The 15,024-nt window shown below is 42.5% G+C and overlaps 1 protein-coding gene across 1 annotated transcript; it reads right to left on the bottom strand.

Annotated features, from left to right (window-relative positions):
* Positions 1 to 13,035: 13,035 nt before the first annotated feature.
* On the bottom strand, positions 13,036 to 14,124 carry GPR88 (G protein-coupled receptor 88). Its single transcript, XM_009958104.2, has one exon. The coding sequence runs from the start codon at positions 14,122 to 14,124 to the stop codon at positions 13,036 to 13,038; it is 1,089 nt and encodes a 362-aa protein (XP_009956406.2).
* Positions 14,125 to 15,024: the final 900 nt, after the last annotated feature.

Genomic DNA, 15,024 nt, shown 5'->3' with positions numbered 1-15,024 from the left:
ACCTTTAAAAAATGTTAATATTTTCATGTACTGTCTGTGTCTTCTGTTTGTTTCATAGGCCCTGTTTGGACTTCCTGTGAACAGTCACCAGCCAAAATTTCATTATTCTATTACTTTTAGTATTTTACAAATACATTGCAGCTTTCCCTTAAAATACACTGTTTTGACGAACCAACTTGTGGATAAATTCACCCAGGCATAGTGAAATAAAAAAAGCAGTTTCAATGCATGGTAAGCAATTAAAAAACCTTAATTTTTAGAACATGTATGGTAAGCAATTTTTAAAAAATAATTTTTAGAACAATTATTTTTAAACATTCTCACAGATTTAAAGCACATTGAGTGTATCAACTTATTCACCTATGACACTAAATCCAAAAGCCAGTCATGTTGGATTTCTTGCTGAGTGTGTTGGTTTTAGGACAGTCGCTGCAATTCAAAATTAGTACTTTATTTAGGATCAGCACTTTCTTGAAAACAAACATAAAGTTGATGGTTATTTTTAAGAATTTGCTGCATCACACATTTAGAAAATACAAATAATGCCAGCAAACATGAAGGAGATGTACCTTATAGAGTGTCACAGGAAACACAAATCTGATAGAACAAAGAGATCTTCCTATCACCAATAACTAGAAATTGGACCTGCTATTGTTTATTTAAAACATAGGGAAAACTCTGCTTCCTGTCACTATACATGAATTTTGCTCCAGATACAACATGACCCTTTACCTACAATAGACATTAGAGAACTTCTTGGCTTTCATTCATTTAGCCTTTACAGACCGAACCTGCAGAAGGTTCAGCCAACATCCACACTACTTTAAAAGGATCTGACACATCATCAGAAAAAAGAAAATGTGACTTTCCTTGAATTTTATGGGTAAAGCGCTCGTACGGCAAAAAAAGAACAGAAACATTGTTAGGTCAGACAGTACTCTGTGGACAGTCCTTGTTGCTGAGACAGCACAAAGCAAAACTCGCAGCTACACAAGTACTGTATCAGCACTACTGTCTTTCTCAGGGCTTTTGAAGGCTGAAACCTGCAGTCAGTTCTCAGGAGTCCAGAGCCAAATGGCAAACTGCACAGTACAGCCCCATAAAGGGAAAAAACTACAATTCCCATAAAGTTAGAAAGCAATAATAATAATAAAAAAAGACTGGTGTTTAATAAAGCAGTAGCAATCCGTGGTTAATTAAGGACAAGGCTCATGGCCTGCCATGTCTTAATATAAGTTGGAAGAATGATGTTCTTACTGGATGATGCTCATTTTTCGGGGGGTAATCTGTGGCAGCTGTGTATTCAATGAAAACAGGGGACAGAGCAGCGAGTAGGTGGTGTTTCTAAAAGCTTTTAACAGGAACTAGATTTTCATATGTTGTTGAAGAAAGGAAAAGATTTCATAATTTGTTATAATTCATTCTGAATTTTCTTCCTAAATCCCTCCAGTTAGCCATTTTGGTCATGGAGGGCTTTTATGTTTTCCATCTCTTGGGAAGCATCATTTTTCCCATTTGAACTTGAAGTACGTCCTCGTAGCATACTGATACTAAGCACAGGAGCTAAAAAGGACTCCTGCATCATCAAATACACAATAAAGCAGGACCTGACAAATTCAGTGTATCTTGAAAGGGGAGGAAAATCTCAAAAATAATTGCTGTAAAATTAATCTCTTTTTTTTTTCCCTTATTTTTAAACAAAGTGCCATGTTAAAAGTAATTGATTTTTTGCTCTTTGCTAGCCCAGGGGAAATTTTTTTGCTGCTCCAGCGTACGGTTGTTCTAATAGCCTTGCTCTTCATATTTCCAATCCCACTGCCAATTAATACAGGCTGCTTCTCTGCACACTTTCTACAAAACTTTTGACCTTCTTCTTCCACTATGCCTTCTGTCTACAGATGAGTCCCTCTCTTCTAGTCTCTCTTGAAGAATCTTTGATAAAATTCCTAGTTCCTTGCCAGTATTGGCTATGTCCATTATCTCATCTTCATTTCCAAGGAGGTGTCTTGTTCTCCCATTCCTTTCAACCCCATTTTCTCCTCTTCATTCCTACTCCTCGGCTCTATTTCTTTTCCAGCTGCTAGTTCCTTAACACTGTCCTTGTAGGATTGCAGTTCTATGAATTTGCTTCACCAGCCTTCATATGCAGTTTTGCTATTGTGTAAGCATTAAAATTCTGTAATTATATTATATTAAGCTTTTAACTTCATCTTGCTCGCCCCTTTTTGCAGGTTTCCCAGAAGTTCCTCAAGTGCCTCCCTAGCAACTACTAACCTTGAAGATTTTCTAGCATTCCCAAATGAGTTACGTGCCCATCCATATCCCTTACTGTCATGTTAATGACCCACTGAATTCTGCAGGAACAGTATGGTATTCTGTGCTACCTTCTGCCATGATAAAATACTACAAAATCAGTCACTTATTGCATCTGTTCTGTCATAGATGCATGTTTGTGTAACTTGCCAGTTTGTATAGCAGTACCTTACCTCTAAGTCAACAATGTTGAACTCCTCTAAAAAAAAGGACTCTTCCTTTAGCAAAAGACCTTGGTTCAAACATTGCATTCCACAGCGCAGACCTCTTCATTGCATAAGGAAAGTATACCAAGCAAAAAGCCTAGAGGCTGGCTTTACTACAGATGCAAAGTTGTTTGGCTGTCTGGATTTCATTTACTTTTAAATGTTGAAACTTTCTTTAAACTCATTATTCAGTAAGACCTCCCCAGACTTCCAAAGCTTAGGGATATTTCTGTTTATTTCTTTTGTGTGTTAATACCTCTAAGATTCTTCTAAGGAATTCTTGAGCTTAAATTGCCTACTTGTACCTTAAATACTAATTACAGGCTGGGTAGAGGCTTCAGTCCGCCTTAGAATTGTAGTAAAAATATTATTAGTATATTCCTGTCTGACTTACTGATAAAAACACAAATGGATTAATTGCATATATAGTTCACTAAAAACCAGTATAACTTAGTAAAAAATAATTGTGTTCTAAAAATAGAGATTAGGAAAACTGCCATATGAAAGTGAAAACATATGTATTTAAAAATAACTTAATACGTGGTCTTAATGAGTGTCTTAACAGTTATTTGCTTGTACAAAATTTGTATTTTGATAGTGCAGATCCCTTTATCCCCATCCTTAAAAAATCATCAAAGAAAAGTTTCATGAGTGGATCAGGGTGGATTTTTTTCCCCTCTAGCTTGCTGGACCAAAAAAGATGAGTGTGCACTGCTTATCTACTTCCATACATATTAATATATTTGAACAGAAATATCTGAGTGTGTATTTAAACTTAAACAAATACGTTTAAGTTATGTTGAGGCAAAGATGCACAACCTATTTCTCACAGTTTTATCTGTGTAGGCCGTTTTACATCTGTAATCTTCTCTTTCATGTCTATATGCTTAAATTTAAGCCTGTTAGTGTTATAAAAAACAAAAGCTAAACAGTTGTATCAGTGGAAAGCCTGTTCTCTCCCTAATTCTGCTTCAGGAATTCTGACCCTGTTTTTGCTGGTATCTGTCAAATTCTAGTGGCTTTTTAGACCAGATGACTTGCACAGCTTCATCTTCTTCACCAGCAGCACATGATCTCTTTGGACCATAGTGCCATCTAGCTTCTCTTTTCCTGACCTCTGTAATTCTGTGTCCTGAACAGAATTGTGTGACATAGCAAAAGGCGGTCCAGGGGGCTATTGTTAATATAATTGTCAAGCTAGTTTTGACTATTTATCTAGACACACAGGTGAATAAGGGGAAGAAATTACTCACTGAACCTCTCAATAAACTCCTCTTTGATCATCCATTGAAAAACGGGAGACAAAAGTATGTATTTTCCTTTAGAATTGGCCTTATTGCTTCCCTCCAAAATGGAAAATCAAGATCCATAGCAATGCTCTAGGCAAGCTACCTGTGCCTTTGCGAAAGCTCTGGCACCATACCAACACACACTTCACAGGACATCAAGGGCAAAGTGGTTAAATCCTCCTACATTGCTGAAGGCATTTGTCTCCTAAAGAAAAACCCCTGCTCTCAAAGGAGCAATATTTTAAAAGACTTGGATAATTCCCTGAGGTGCCAAGAAAAGAAAAATGCTAGAGAAAGATACTTTTCATTCACATGGGGGTGTGTGTGTGTGTTACATCTCTTCCTTTAGCAACAAAGACTTTTTATGAGAGTAGCAGAGCAGACGTGAAGTGGTCCACCATAACTCCTTGTAACAGGCTGTGTGAAATGGGAACCCTTTTTGGGTAATGGATTTTCCTTGCATACACCTGGAATCTGAGACCCACTCGAAGGTGTCTGGGTTTCATTTGTTTTTGCAATATATGCAGAACCTACCTACATGCAAATATACAACAATTCCAGTCCCCTTAACAAAGGTGTAATGTCATAACAAAGGCTGCAGCAGAAGAGCAGATGAAATCTCTTCCACATTTGGGTCTGGCTCATGTCCTTGGCAGCTTCTGATGAGCCAGGACTATACAAGATCAAATCTAGTTTTCTTAATCTTTCTTCCTAATTCACTGCGCTCTTTACTGCTGGGAGGGATATTTCCCGCTGCATCTCAGGAGCACGGTTTGCTCCCATCAACTGGCATCATTACATGGACTTCTCGCTGTTAATGCCCAGTAACAAAACAGCCGAGTCTTCAAACGCTCGCTTCAGACTCAACGGCAAGAAAAAAGATTTTCGATGGAATTCTACTAGTCAACCAAACGTCTTAAATGATTAGCGTATAATAAGGTCTTAATCTCTAAGTAATTAAAAAACTAATTGAGATTCCACCCCCCTTATGCCTTTTCACATAAACCACTACTTTAACTCTGCGAAGCTACGAGGACAGATGTGCTACTGAGTGTGTAAAGGTGGCATATACATGCAGCGGTGAGAGGGATGCAGTAGTTGTGACCTTTTGCAACTGGCTTGTATGAGGGAGAACAACTCAGATCCCTGTCTGGCCACTGTAAAAGAGTAGGCTACAGGCTAGCAGCCTTCTTTTTCCCAAAGAGCATCCTGACACAGCTATCCACACTGCTGACAGCATCCAGTAGCGTCAGACACCCTTGCTTAACATCTACAGACAACCTTGTGATCACTGAATGTTTTAATGGACGTTTTTGGCAATAGTTTGTTCACAGACTATCTGAATAAAAGTGTTTACACAATAGGCACCTATGCCAACCTGGGAATGGCGGCACATCAACAGCTTTGTACACTCGTGCTTGAAACCAAATATCGATGTCAAAATATTCCCAAAAATATATCACAACTCACCAACTTTGTTCTCAAAATCAATTAATAAAAAGCAGCATTTCAATAAGGACTGTGTAAGTGATGAGAATAGGAAACGGAACAACACTGCAGTATTTCTACAGATACCTCATTTAAAGATAAAAACTTGTATGTGCCATTCTATCCTGATTACGGTGATCATAATTATCTTCAAATTACAGGTAAGATTAACATACAGTCAGCTATTTTATTCATTAGGTTAACATAATATTTATAGTGTTAAATGTTACTAAATGAGATACTGGTCACAAGACCCTTGGTTTTACATGTACTGGGTTTTTATTTTGAACTATTTGCTCCTCAAGTTGCATTCACACAGATTCCTCAATATGGTTTCCCTAGAATCTCTCTACATTTGGGAAGAGAATTGTTTTATACCTTTGTAAACTTATGTGACAATATTTTTTTCTTTAGAACTAAACGAACAATTGTCTTCCAAATCTAAAAGAAAATAGACCAATGATACCCATAAAATCTGAAGAAGATACCAGATAATGATTTAAAATTTGTTCTCAGAGTTCTGCCCTTAGATTCTACAGAAATCAGACCACTCTCTGAAGGCACATAGTTTATTCTCCGGGAAGTCATCCTCTACCTCCAAGCCACAATCTGCAGTCTCATAAACACTGTGCCCCAGGAATCCTGGCTCTGGTTCCCAGATCAGCTTCTGGGCATGAGAGGTCAACCAGCCTCTGCCTCGAGAGAGACCCTGGGAGGTACAGCCAGAACCCGCGGGGCACCGGGTGTTGTACTGCAAAAGGGTGTGGGCTTATCTACCACACTGACACATGCTGCCAAACAAGCTTTCACATAATTTCTTTGATCTCTGAGTAATAACTGCACTTTTTTATATTCTTAAATTCTCAAACTCAGCTGGAGGGATGTTTGGCAAGGGATAAGAAGTCCTGACAAGTTTTGTTTATCTCAAATGAACTAAAGCCATAGTTCAAAAAGATACATATTTTTTCATTATATACACATACATGTACATGTAAGCATGTAATTTTGCTTGAATGTTAATAAAAGGCTATATATATTTTAATATATACACATATATGTACATGTAAGTATATAATTTTCCTTCAATGTCAATAACTCAGAAACAAAATATTTTTCCTCTCAAAAATCTCAAAATGTATTTGTGTTTGGGTGGAGACCAAGCATGGGACACTACCATCTCAAAGACACATTTTTTCGCATAGTATGACTACATTGCAGAAGGGACTATAATTATAATCTTGACATTGCCATAACGACGGTGGTTGCTATCAGGTGACAGGTATAATATAGATAATCAGTAGACAGTACAATAGCAATATTTAATGATGCATGAGATAGAAGAAAATTAATTCATGCCTTTAATTCAGCTCAGAGACATAATTTTTGAGTGTGACTTTCCTAATCCTGTTAGCATGTACATAACAGCTACAATAAACAGCAAAGAGCCAAGCAAGATATCTACTGCAGAATCCAGACAGCTTATATTTACTCATCATATACAATGAATAATTTTTGTGTTCCTATTCATCTCTCTTTTTTTTAACATGATAGATAGTTCTACTGTCTTGTTTTGATACAAAAAAAGCTGATAGCCACAGCAAAAGCTGTGAAAAGTGCCTTTGCCTTGAAATCAAACAGAAGCAGTAGTGAGGCTGTTCTTTTGTTTTCCCATGTTGCAGTCTACCAACTCTCTCATTTAACCAGCCTGAGAAATAATGCCACAAATAATAAAAAAAACCAACTAATCTAGGCTAAAGGAAGATGCTCAGTTGAATGAAAGAGGGATAATTATGCTCAGTGGAGGAGCTAACATGGCTGCACACTAAAAATCTGCAAGATTTCACCACTACCTTTATAAAAAACGATTAATTGAAAGAGATGACAGTCCCACAACAAAGCCATTCCAATATGTGTCGACAGCAATGGATGAAATGCAACAGAAGACAAAGGAGTAACACTCAAACGTAGATATGAGGAAGTACTACTCACATATCTTCACAGTATTTCTGGTTATTACTTCTGTTCAAACCTTGCTGCTCCTGTCTCCACAGCTACAACACTGCTAGAGCCATTTCACTGAGCCTTAGAATGAAAGATGCAAAGTTAATAAAGAATCACAGAAATAGTGTCTTATGAAATTACATCAAAGTGAGTGTCAGAGGCTCCAGGGTGAGAAGAAAGTGGCTGTCCCAGCACTGCAGTACACTGAGGCAAGGCAGACAAAGGGGGCAGAAGAAAACAAAGGGAACGTTTCACTGTGACACTCAGTGGAATAAACACGGGGAAAAGTTTGTGTATTGCTTTACAACACTCTGGCTATTGTTCGCTTCATCAACTTTGTCTCTCAAGCTCTCTCTTTCATAGTTTTCTTCTGTTGCTAACACTCACTTTGTTGCTTTCAGACTGACACTGCGCCTCCATCACATCATCAGCTTCAGAACAGATCAGGATGGATGCAGCTCTTGCCTGAAGCATATCTGCATTTTTAATTCTGCCCGCAGACTGTCACAGGACAGGTGAAGCCTCCAGACAGCCTGAAGACATCTATTAAGAAATTTCCATCTGAGATGGCAGATTCATCAAGCTATTAATAAAACAACAAGATCTCAAAGGTATCTCTTCTAGCTATGGTAGCTCCTACTGTTTCTTCCCCCATGACTGCACAAGTGGGTTTTCTTCAGGATTATTTTGCTTCCAGGTCTTTAATTTCACGAATACCTGCCCAGACTAGGTGTAGGGCAGACTGCACAGGAAGCCTTGCCACATTGAACTCCTCGACAACAAACAAACGAGGCAGCCCACACTCTTAAAGCAGCGCTAGTTTGCTTTAAGGTCATGTCATCCAAGGCAGCAGAGACCATTAGATCACCTTGTATGGTAACAGATTGAATACTTGCATAAGGGCGTGTGTTCTGCAACGAGGTCACTTTTGATAAGTTAATCATAAGGAGCTCTTCAGCTACAAAGTTCTTTTCTTTAGTCTTCAAACTATTTGTGACTTGTTTCTGTATTACCCCCATTTTTTACATAGCTGTAATCAAACACAAGTATCTCTAAAAATTTGTCCACTACTCTACACGGGAAAAAAATCACCTTCAAAACTTACTCAGTCTTAACTAGAAATTTAAGTGTGTGGGATTTGTCCCTCACGTCTTTAGTCTTAGTTTACAATTATCTCCCAAAACTTAGACTGCTCAAGGAGTCATGCCCAGATCAGCAGGATCAAGTACTTTTCCCTTAGTGAAGGAAATTACAGGAAAAAAAAAACGAAGAAGGGGAAAAGAAGGAAAGAAAATAGATTATTACCCTGGTAAAATGATGACAGTGCATGGGAAGGATTGACATAAAAGAGCAAAAAAGGTAGCTTTCTTAGAAGTTAAACAGTCACGAGAAAAGCTATTTTCGCTGCCATTTGGGAAAGGGACTTCTGAATTTAAAGAATACTGCAATAATCGAGTTATGTGATTTAAGATGAAATAGAAAGCTAAAGTATATGTTGTCACTTTTTTCTTTAATGAAATGCTACACTTAAACGTCTTCATTTGAAAATAATCTGTATGTGGGTTTTTTTTAAAAATAGCATCAATTTGGTAGTTAGAAAAAAAAAGGTTCACAGCGTGCTTATGGCTGACTGAATCTGGAGGTTAGCTAAGATGTTATCCGTGCTTGTAAGGCCAGTAATGCTGTTGAGTGCAGTCTTCATATGAAATTCATAACTTCAGTCTTTTTTGATCCCAGAAGTTACAGAATGTGTATGGAATGCTTTGTTAAAAGACGAAATTGAGAATACAATTGCATGTTTTTATTTATTAAGAAAAGCATAGAATTCTGTTTCCCCACATATATAAAGAATCAAATAATTTGAGATGGTTTATTTCATCATAATCCCAGGCCTCATGGCTTTCAGACTTTTCTCTGTGTTGTTTCTCAGGATCACACTTAGTGTCCCTGTCCTGCTATCTTTATCTCCTCTTGTCATTTTTCCCAGCTTCACTTTGCTGCCTGGACTTTTCTACACACCTTTGTTTAGGGCAATGACTGTCCAGTTTTGGTGGAGGCTCATATTACTGTAGCTACTTGGATTCCACAAAGCAGCTCAATGGCTTAACGATCTTAAATTCAGCTTAGGTAACTTCAAAAGATTTAATCCAAACTATAACTTCATGAACACCCTCTGCAAGTAATTTTCACAAATAACTGCGTTTCTGCCTTACAGCATTATTCTGAGGCACTACAATTTTACCTTCAAAAAGCAGGTCCCACGTGTACTCCTGCATGGCCAAACCACAAGCTGAGTGGCAGATTTCCTTACGCCATAATACACCCAACTGCAGTTTTCAAGCCACATCAGTACAACTGACCACAACTCACCCGGCCTGTTACTAACTCCTGGCTGCTCTTGTTTCCAGAAGCCCTGAGAAAACAGCAAAGGAAGAGGCACCTATTGCACATGAACAGCGTGGCTGATCTGCACTACTGTATAATAAATCCAGTTCTTTAATGAGATCACACCCCTCATCCAATATATATGAAGCCAGCTGACCAGCCTTTCTAGGAAGAGCACCTTTAGGCCATGCTCAGACAACTTGCTTGACACACCACCAGAGTGAAGGAGCAATTCCATCCAAGCAAACCTCACTGAAATTGCTGACAGGATTTCCCACCATCTTCCTTTCCACCTCTTGAAAGATCGTTTGGTCGAGCCATTTTAAAGCACAATTGGCAGCATATCCCTTGCATCTCTAAATTAGTTGTTTGAGCATGACAGGAATTCATACTGAAGAAAAGTCACCATTAAACTAGCAGTGGACACATTTGAATCAGCTGTAAAAGTAAGCACAGATGCCAAAAACTGAGAATCAGATCAATTTTCTCAACCAAGAAGCAGTACCACAGAAGTTGAGCTAAGCCGAGCTTCCACTGCAATTTACCATGGAGTATTTACAAGGTGGAAATACAAAGAATATGGCTGTAGAACAAGGCATACAGGACTTTTCTGAGCAGTAATTTCTTAGAGAAACTGATCTTAACTTGAGACAATTACTCTTTCTTACTTACTTTAAATTAAAATTCTTTTCTGCTTAATGCTATTTAGGTCACCTGAGTATATTAAAACAGTCAAAGATTTACAGTCAGATGTGATTACATCAAACTTTCCAAGGGATTTCCAGCTGTTCTCTGGAATTAATGCATAGCATAAGGATAGCTGACTGGAGTTTTGTACATGATAGCATTTTTATACACATCTGCATTTAAAATGTAGTCTATATAAAATACAGGCATTTCAGACGTAACTTGCATGCTATTTTACAAGGGAAGAAGCCCAGAAGTTCCAGTTATCTGATGTTTGGACATTGGATGCTGAAACAGGTTATTGCTTTAATTCCATACTAACACGTTCCATAGCCAAACACAAGGGGGGACGTTGTCTAATTTTTTATTTTAAAGTTTGTTCTTTTGCTTACGGGCCCAGTACTGAGCTTTACCACGTGTTTTCAGTTCCTTTAGCCATAGTGGGAAGCGGCAACGTGAATCCTTTTGTGGGTTCCAGCCTAAGGACTACTTTATAATTGAACAGGGTCTTACCCCCGGGTGGCCCTTGGTTTAGCTTTATTTTGGCAGCAATCCAGAATATTTTCCAGAATTGGTACAGGTGCGATTGGAAGTTTTCCTTCTCCGTTTGCTGCACAAAGCTAGCGAAAGCACAGTCACTGTGATTAGGGTGAGAGATTACAACAAGGATATAGCGGCTCCTCCACTCTCCAAGACATGTGCACAGTGTTGATAAAAATAAATCTTGCATATCTTGTATGTTCATGTTTCCTCGCTAGCCCTCCCCATCTTTGTGATGCTGTCACTCAGTGGCACAGCCTCTCACACTGTCTCCAAGATGGAGGAAAAAAGAAGCTCTCTGTAAGCCTCAGGCTCTACGAAAGTTACTTTTCCACAGGTCCTTGCAAGTGGCTAAAGCTGTTTGCAAGATGCTGATACATTTTCAGGAGGTCAAGATAATTTTTTTTATTTTCCTTTTGAGTTCCTTGTCTTTGCTGAATCCTGACTTCGAGAAGAATCTTTTCTATGATGATAGCGAGTTTTTTTATTTAGAAAAATAAATAATTTTTAGATACATCACTGTATCACAGAAATCTAACAGGTCTTAGACTTGGTAAAAAATTAAATTCCTCCCTTCCTCTTAAAGCAGTATCTGTTGAAACCCAAACCTCATCATCTAAGGCAAGCAAAGTGTGGAGCATTATGAAATATGGCCACAGGGCCTTTTTACGTTATTCCCATCGTGCTTGTCTCTTCCTTGTTACTGTCTCATCATTCAAATCTCCTCATGAGAGCTGCCAAGCTCATATTCATACCTGTCACACAAACTCTTGTTGTGAAGAACTTTCCTATGTTCCCATGTGTCCATTCTTCTTCTCCACACAGCACAACTTAGGTGATACTGCTCGTGGATGCCTATGGATTCAGAAAACAACTACCTTCTTCCAGTCTTTTGTGCCAAAAGGCAAACAGAGCGCTGTCATCGCCACGAGAACAACAGCAACTGTGTTGGAAAAGAGGAAGGGGGTGGTCAAGAAACAGAGAAGGAAACACAAGGGGTTTAGGTCCCTTCCTGGGAGGAACGAAGCTGCATCACTCACCACCGCAGTTTGTTTCCCTCACCACCCTCAGTGCGAGGAGCTGCCGCCTTTCCAAATGCCACACAGAATCTGTCATTTTATATTTAGCAGAGGCTGTGAAATCGCACTCCAGGAGTAACATATTTAACAGAAACAAAACAAACCGGTAACTGAACAGGTGACAAGGTTAGATGGACAACACTGGTCTCCATACTGCATTGTATTTATCAAGTGCATTACACAGGCAGAGAGGCCTTTGTCAAGACAGGCCTTATATAAAGAGCTTTCAAAATCAAATATCCAAACCAGATCACTGCAAAGGTGTACGTGTTTTTCTTTTTAACCATTTCCACAGACAGCATCATCTGGAAGTTTGCCGGGGAAAGCTGAAGGAGGGTGGATTTGTGGTGGATTTGTGCATGTCTGTAATGAGACGCTTGCCAGTTCTTCACAAGTGAACCTTGTGTTCAGGGAGCTCACTTCAAAGAATTAGTTCAAATGCTGAAAGAATTGAATCGATTTTATAAAAACAAACTTAAGTCTCAGAAAGAGCTGTCTCGGTGCCTGTCATATCGAAACCTTTAAAGCATAACGACAGTTACGTACGTTGCCATATTTACCAGTTATCCCAGATTTCTACATCCACCGCTTTTTGGCTGAAGTCCTGGCCGGCACCGGGGGCGGGCAGCTGCTGGGAGCGAGGTCGGAGCTGAGGGGGGAGGACGGGAGCGGCGCTGCGGGCTGGCGGGCAGGAGACCCCCACTCCAGCGCCCGGCCCGGTGCCCTGGAAAAGCAGCCGGAGCCTCGGGCTGCCTGTCAGGGACGAGGTGCGCGGGGTCAGGAAGGAGCAACGGGAGAAAGCGCCAAGGAAGCAGCGCGACCGGGGTGGCGGCAGCCAGGGGACCGGGCCTCGAGAGGGGGCGGGCGGGAGGGCGGCTCGGCTCGGCGCCGTGAGGTGGCCGCCGGCGGGAGCGAGGGGCGGTGAGCGGCCTGAGGGGGGACTCGGCTGTTCCCGCCCGACCGGCGCGGGACGGGCCCGCGGGCGCCGCCAGGCGGCGGGGCGCGGCGGGGCGGAGGGAGGCCCTCGCCGCCGTGCCCCGCGGCCTCTCAGCGCGGCGCGGCGGCGGCGCTGACGCTGCCCGCCGTCCCCCGGCGCCGTGGCAGCTGCGGGCAGGGCGGGGCGGCGGCGGGGTCGGCGGCGGCGGTGGTGGGGCGCGGGGCGGCGGCGGGGCCGTCGGCGCGGGGCAGGACGGAGCGGGCCGCCCGGCGGAACTCCTCGCTGCGCCACGTGTAGAGCAGGGGGTTGAGGGCCGAGAGGGAGCAGAGCAGCAGCCAGCTGGCGGCCTGGAGCGCCGGCGGCGCCGGCCGCAGGAAGAAGCCCAGGAGGCTCACCCACACCAGGGGCTGGGTGCCCAGGAGGAAGACGCAGCAGAGCAGCAGGACGGAGACGCTGCTGAGGCGGCGCTGGGCGCGGCGGGGCGGCGGCGGGGCGGCGGGGAAGGGCAGCTGGTGGAGGAGGTGGAAGTTGAGGACGCTGACCCGCTTGGCGCTGCCCCGCACCCGGCGCACGATGCCGAGGTAGCAGTGGAGCAGCAGCGCGGTCTGGCCCAGCACGGCCAGGGCGAGGAGCAGGGCGGTGTAGCGAGAGCTGCCGTCCGTCTGCCGCGGGGGCGGCTGCTGGGCAGAGCCCGAGGTCCAGAGCCCGGGCAGCAGCGGGACCAGGAGCAGGGCGAGGGCCCAGGAGAGCCCGATCATGCAGCCCGTGTGCCTCCGCTGGTAGAGGGCCTGGTACACGCTGGGCAGCTTGGTGATGAGCACGTACCTGTTGAAGGCCACCAGCAGGTGCGAGGCCAAGGAGACGGTGAGGCCGAGGCCGAGGAGCCCCCCTCGGAGCAGCCGGTACTCCGCCGAGCGAAGGGAGGAGGAGTTGGGAGGCAGCAGCCCCAGCACAGCCTCCTGGGGCATCCACAGGGCGCACACGCTTAGGTCTGCCGCACAGCCGTTCACGATGAAGGCATTGCTGGTTGTCTGCAGCTTCTTGAAGGAGAAGACTAAATAGATGACCATCACATTGGATAAAGTCCCTGAGATAGCTAAAACTGCATAGAGCAGCGACAGGAAGATGCGGGTCCCGGAGGAGTCCTCCCAGAGCAGCAGCAGAGGCGAGCTAGCACTCCAGGAAGAGGCGTTGGGCATCTCGCTGAATGCAGCTCAGTTTTGACTTCTCCCTGTAAATCCCATCCTTGTCTGGGTCAGAAGATCCTGCTGCAGGAATCCCCCACCGAGCGCAAGGGAGGCTGTGCAGCTGAGGGACTCTAAGGCAGGTTTCAGTCATACAAGCTGCACGGTCCAGAAAACGCGGTTCACAGTAACGATCCAGAGAACAGCAGTGTCCAAGGCAGGTAGGTAGCAAGAGATCCCACAGGCTGTATCTACCGAAGGTGGGTCCATAGGGAGCAGATGGCTGTTAGCAGACCAGAGCACGACTGAGGATTTGGTAGCTGTGAAAATGCCAAAAGCAGCAGCACCTTGCAATCAGCAGCAGAAACGGCAGCAACTGATACAAAGCTTTGCAGTTTCTCCTGTGCCACAGTACGTACACTGTATATCATTCCAGGAAGATTCAGCCCTTCCACTCTTCATGAATTATTCAGCAGATTTTCAACTTGTTAAATCAAGAAGAAAAAAAAAAAAACCCAAATCCTATCATGCTCCAGAAATACTGCAACTACAGTCTGACTCTTTCTCCTTGCCTTAGCAGTTCCCTGGTTCTAACCCATTTACACAACTTTCATTTGCAGCAAGCTTTCAAACCAGTATCAGTCACTTCTGTCTCAAATACAATCCATTTACTGTAGAAACTCCTCTGCCAGATACTCACTTAAAATGATTTTTTTTCTGATCTTATTTTTGTTAAGGGAAAGCACACTATGCTTCTGCAAGCTTAAAAGTTAATTTTAGAACTAACTGGTCTATAGTAACAATATACTTTCTAAATCTTTCAAACACAATAGATACACAGATCCTTGGAAAGATGGTACTTATTCAAGGAAGCTTGTCCTCAATCTAAATATTCTACATTTCTTCATAACACTC

The sequence above is a fragment of the Leptosomus discolor genome, chromosome 3, assembly GCF_034619465.1.
Source record: "Leptosomus discolor isolate bLepDis1 chromosome 3, bLepDis1.hap2, whole genome shotgun sequence".
NCBI classification, from domain to species: domain Eukaryota; kingdom Metazoa; phylum Chordata; class Aves; order Leptosomiformes; family Leptosomidae; genus Leptosomus; species Leptosomus discolor.
The sequence above is the reverse complement of the archived record's forward strand: the minus strand, read 5'-3'. Positions and strand labels throughout refer to the sequence as shown.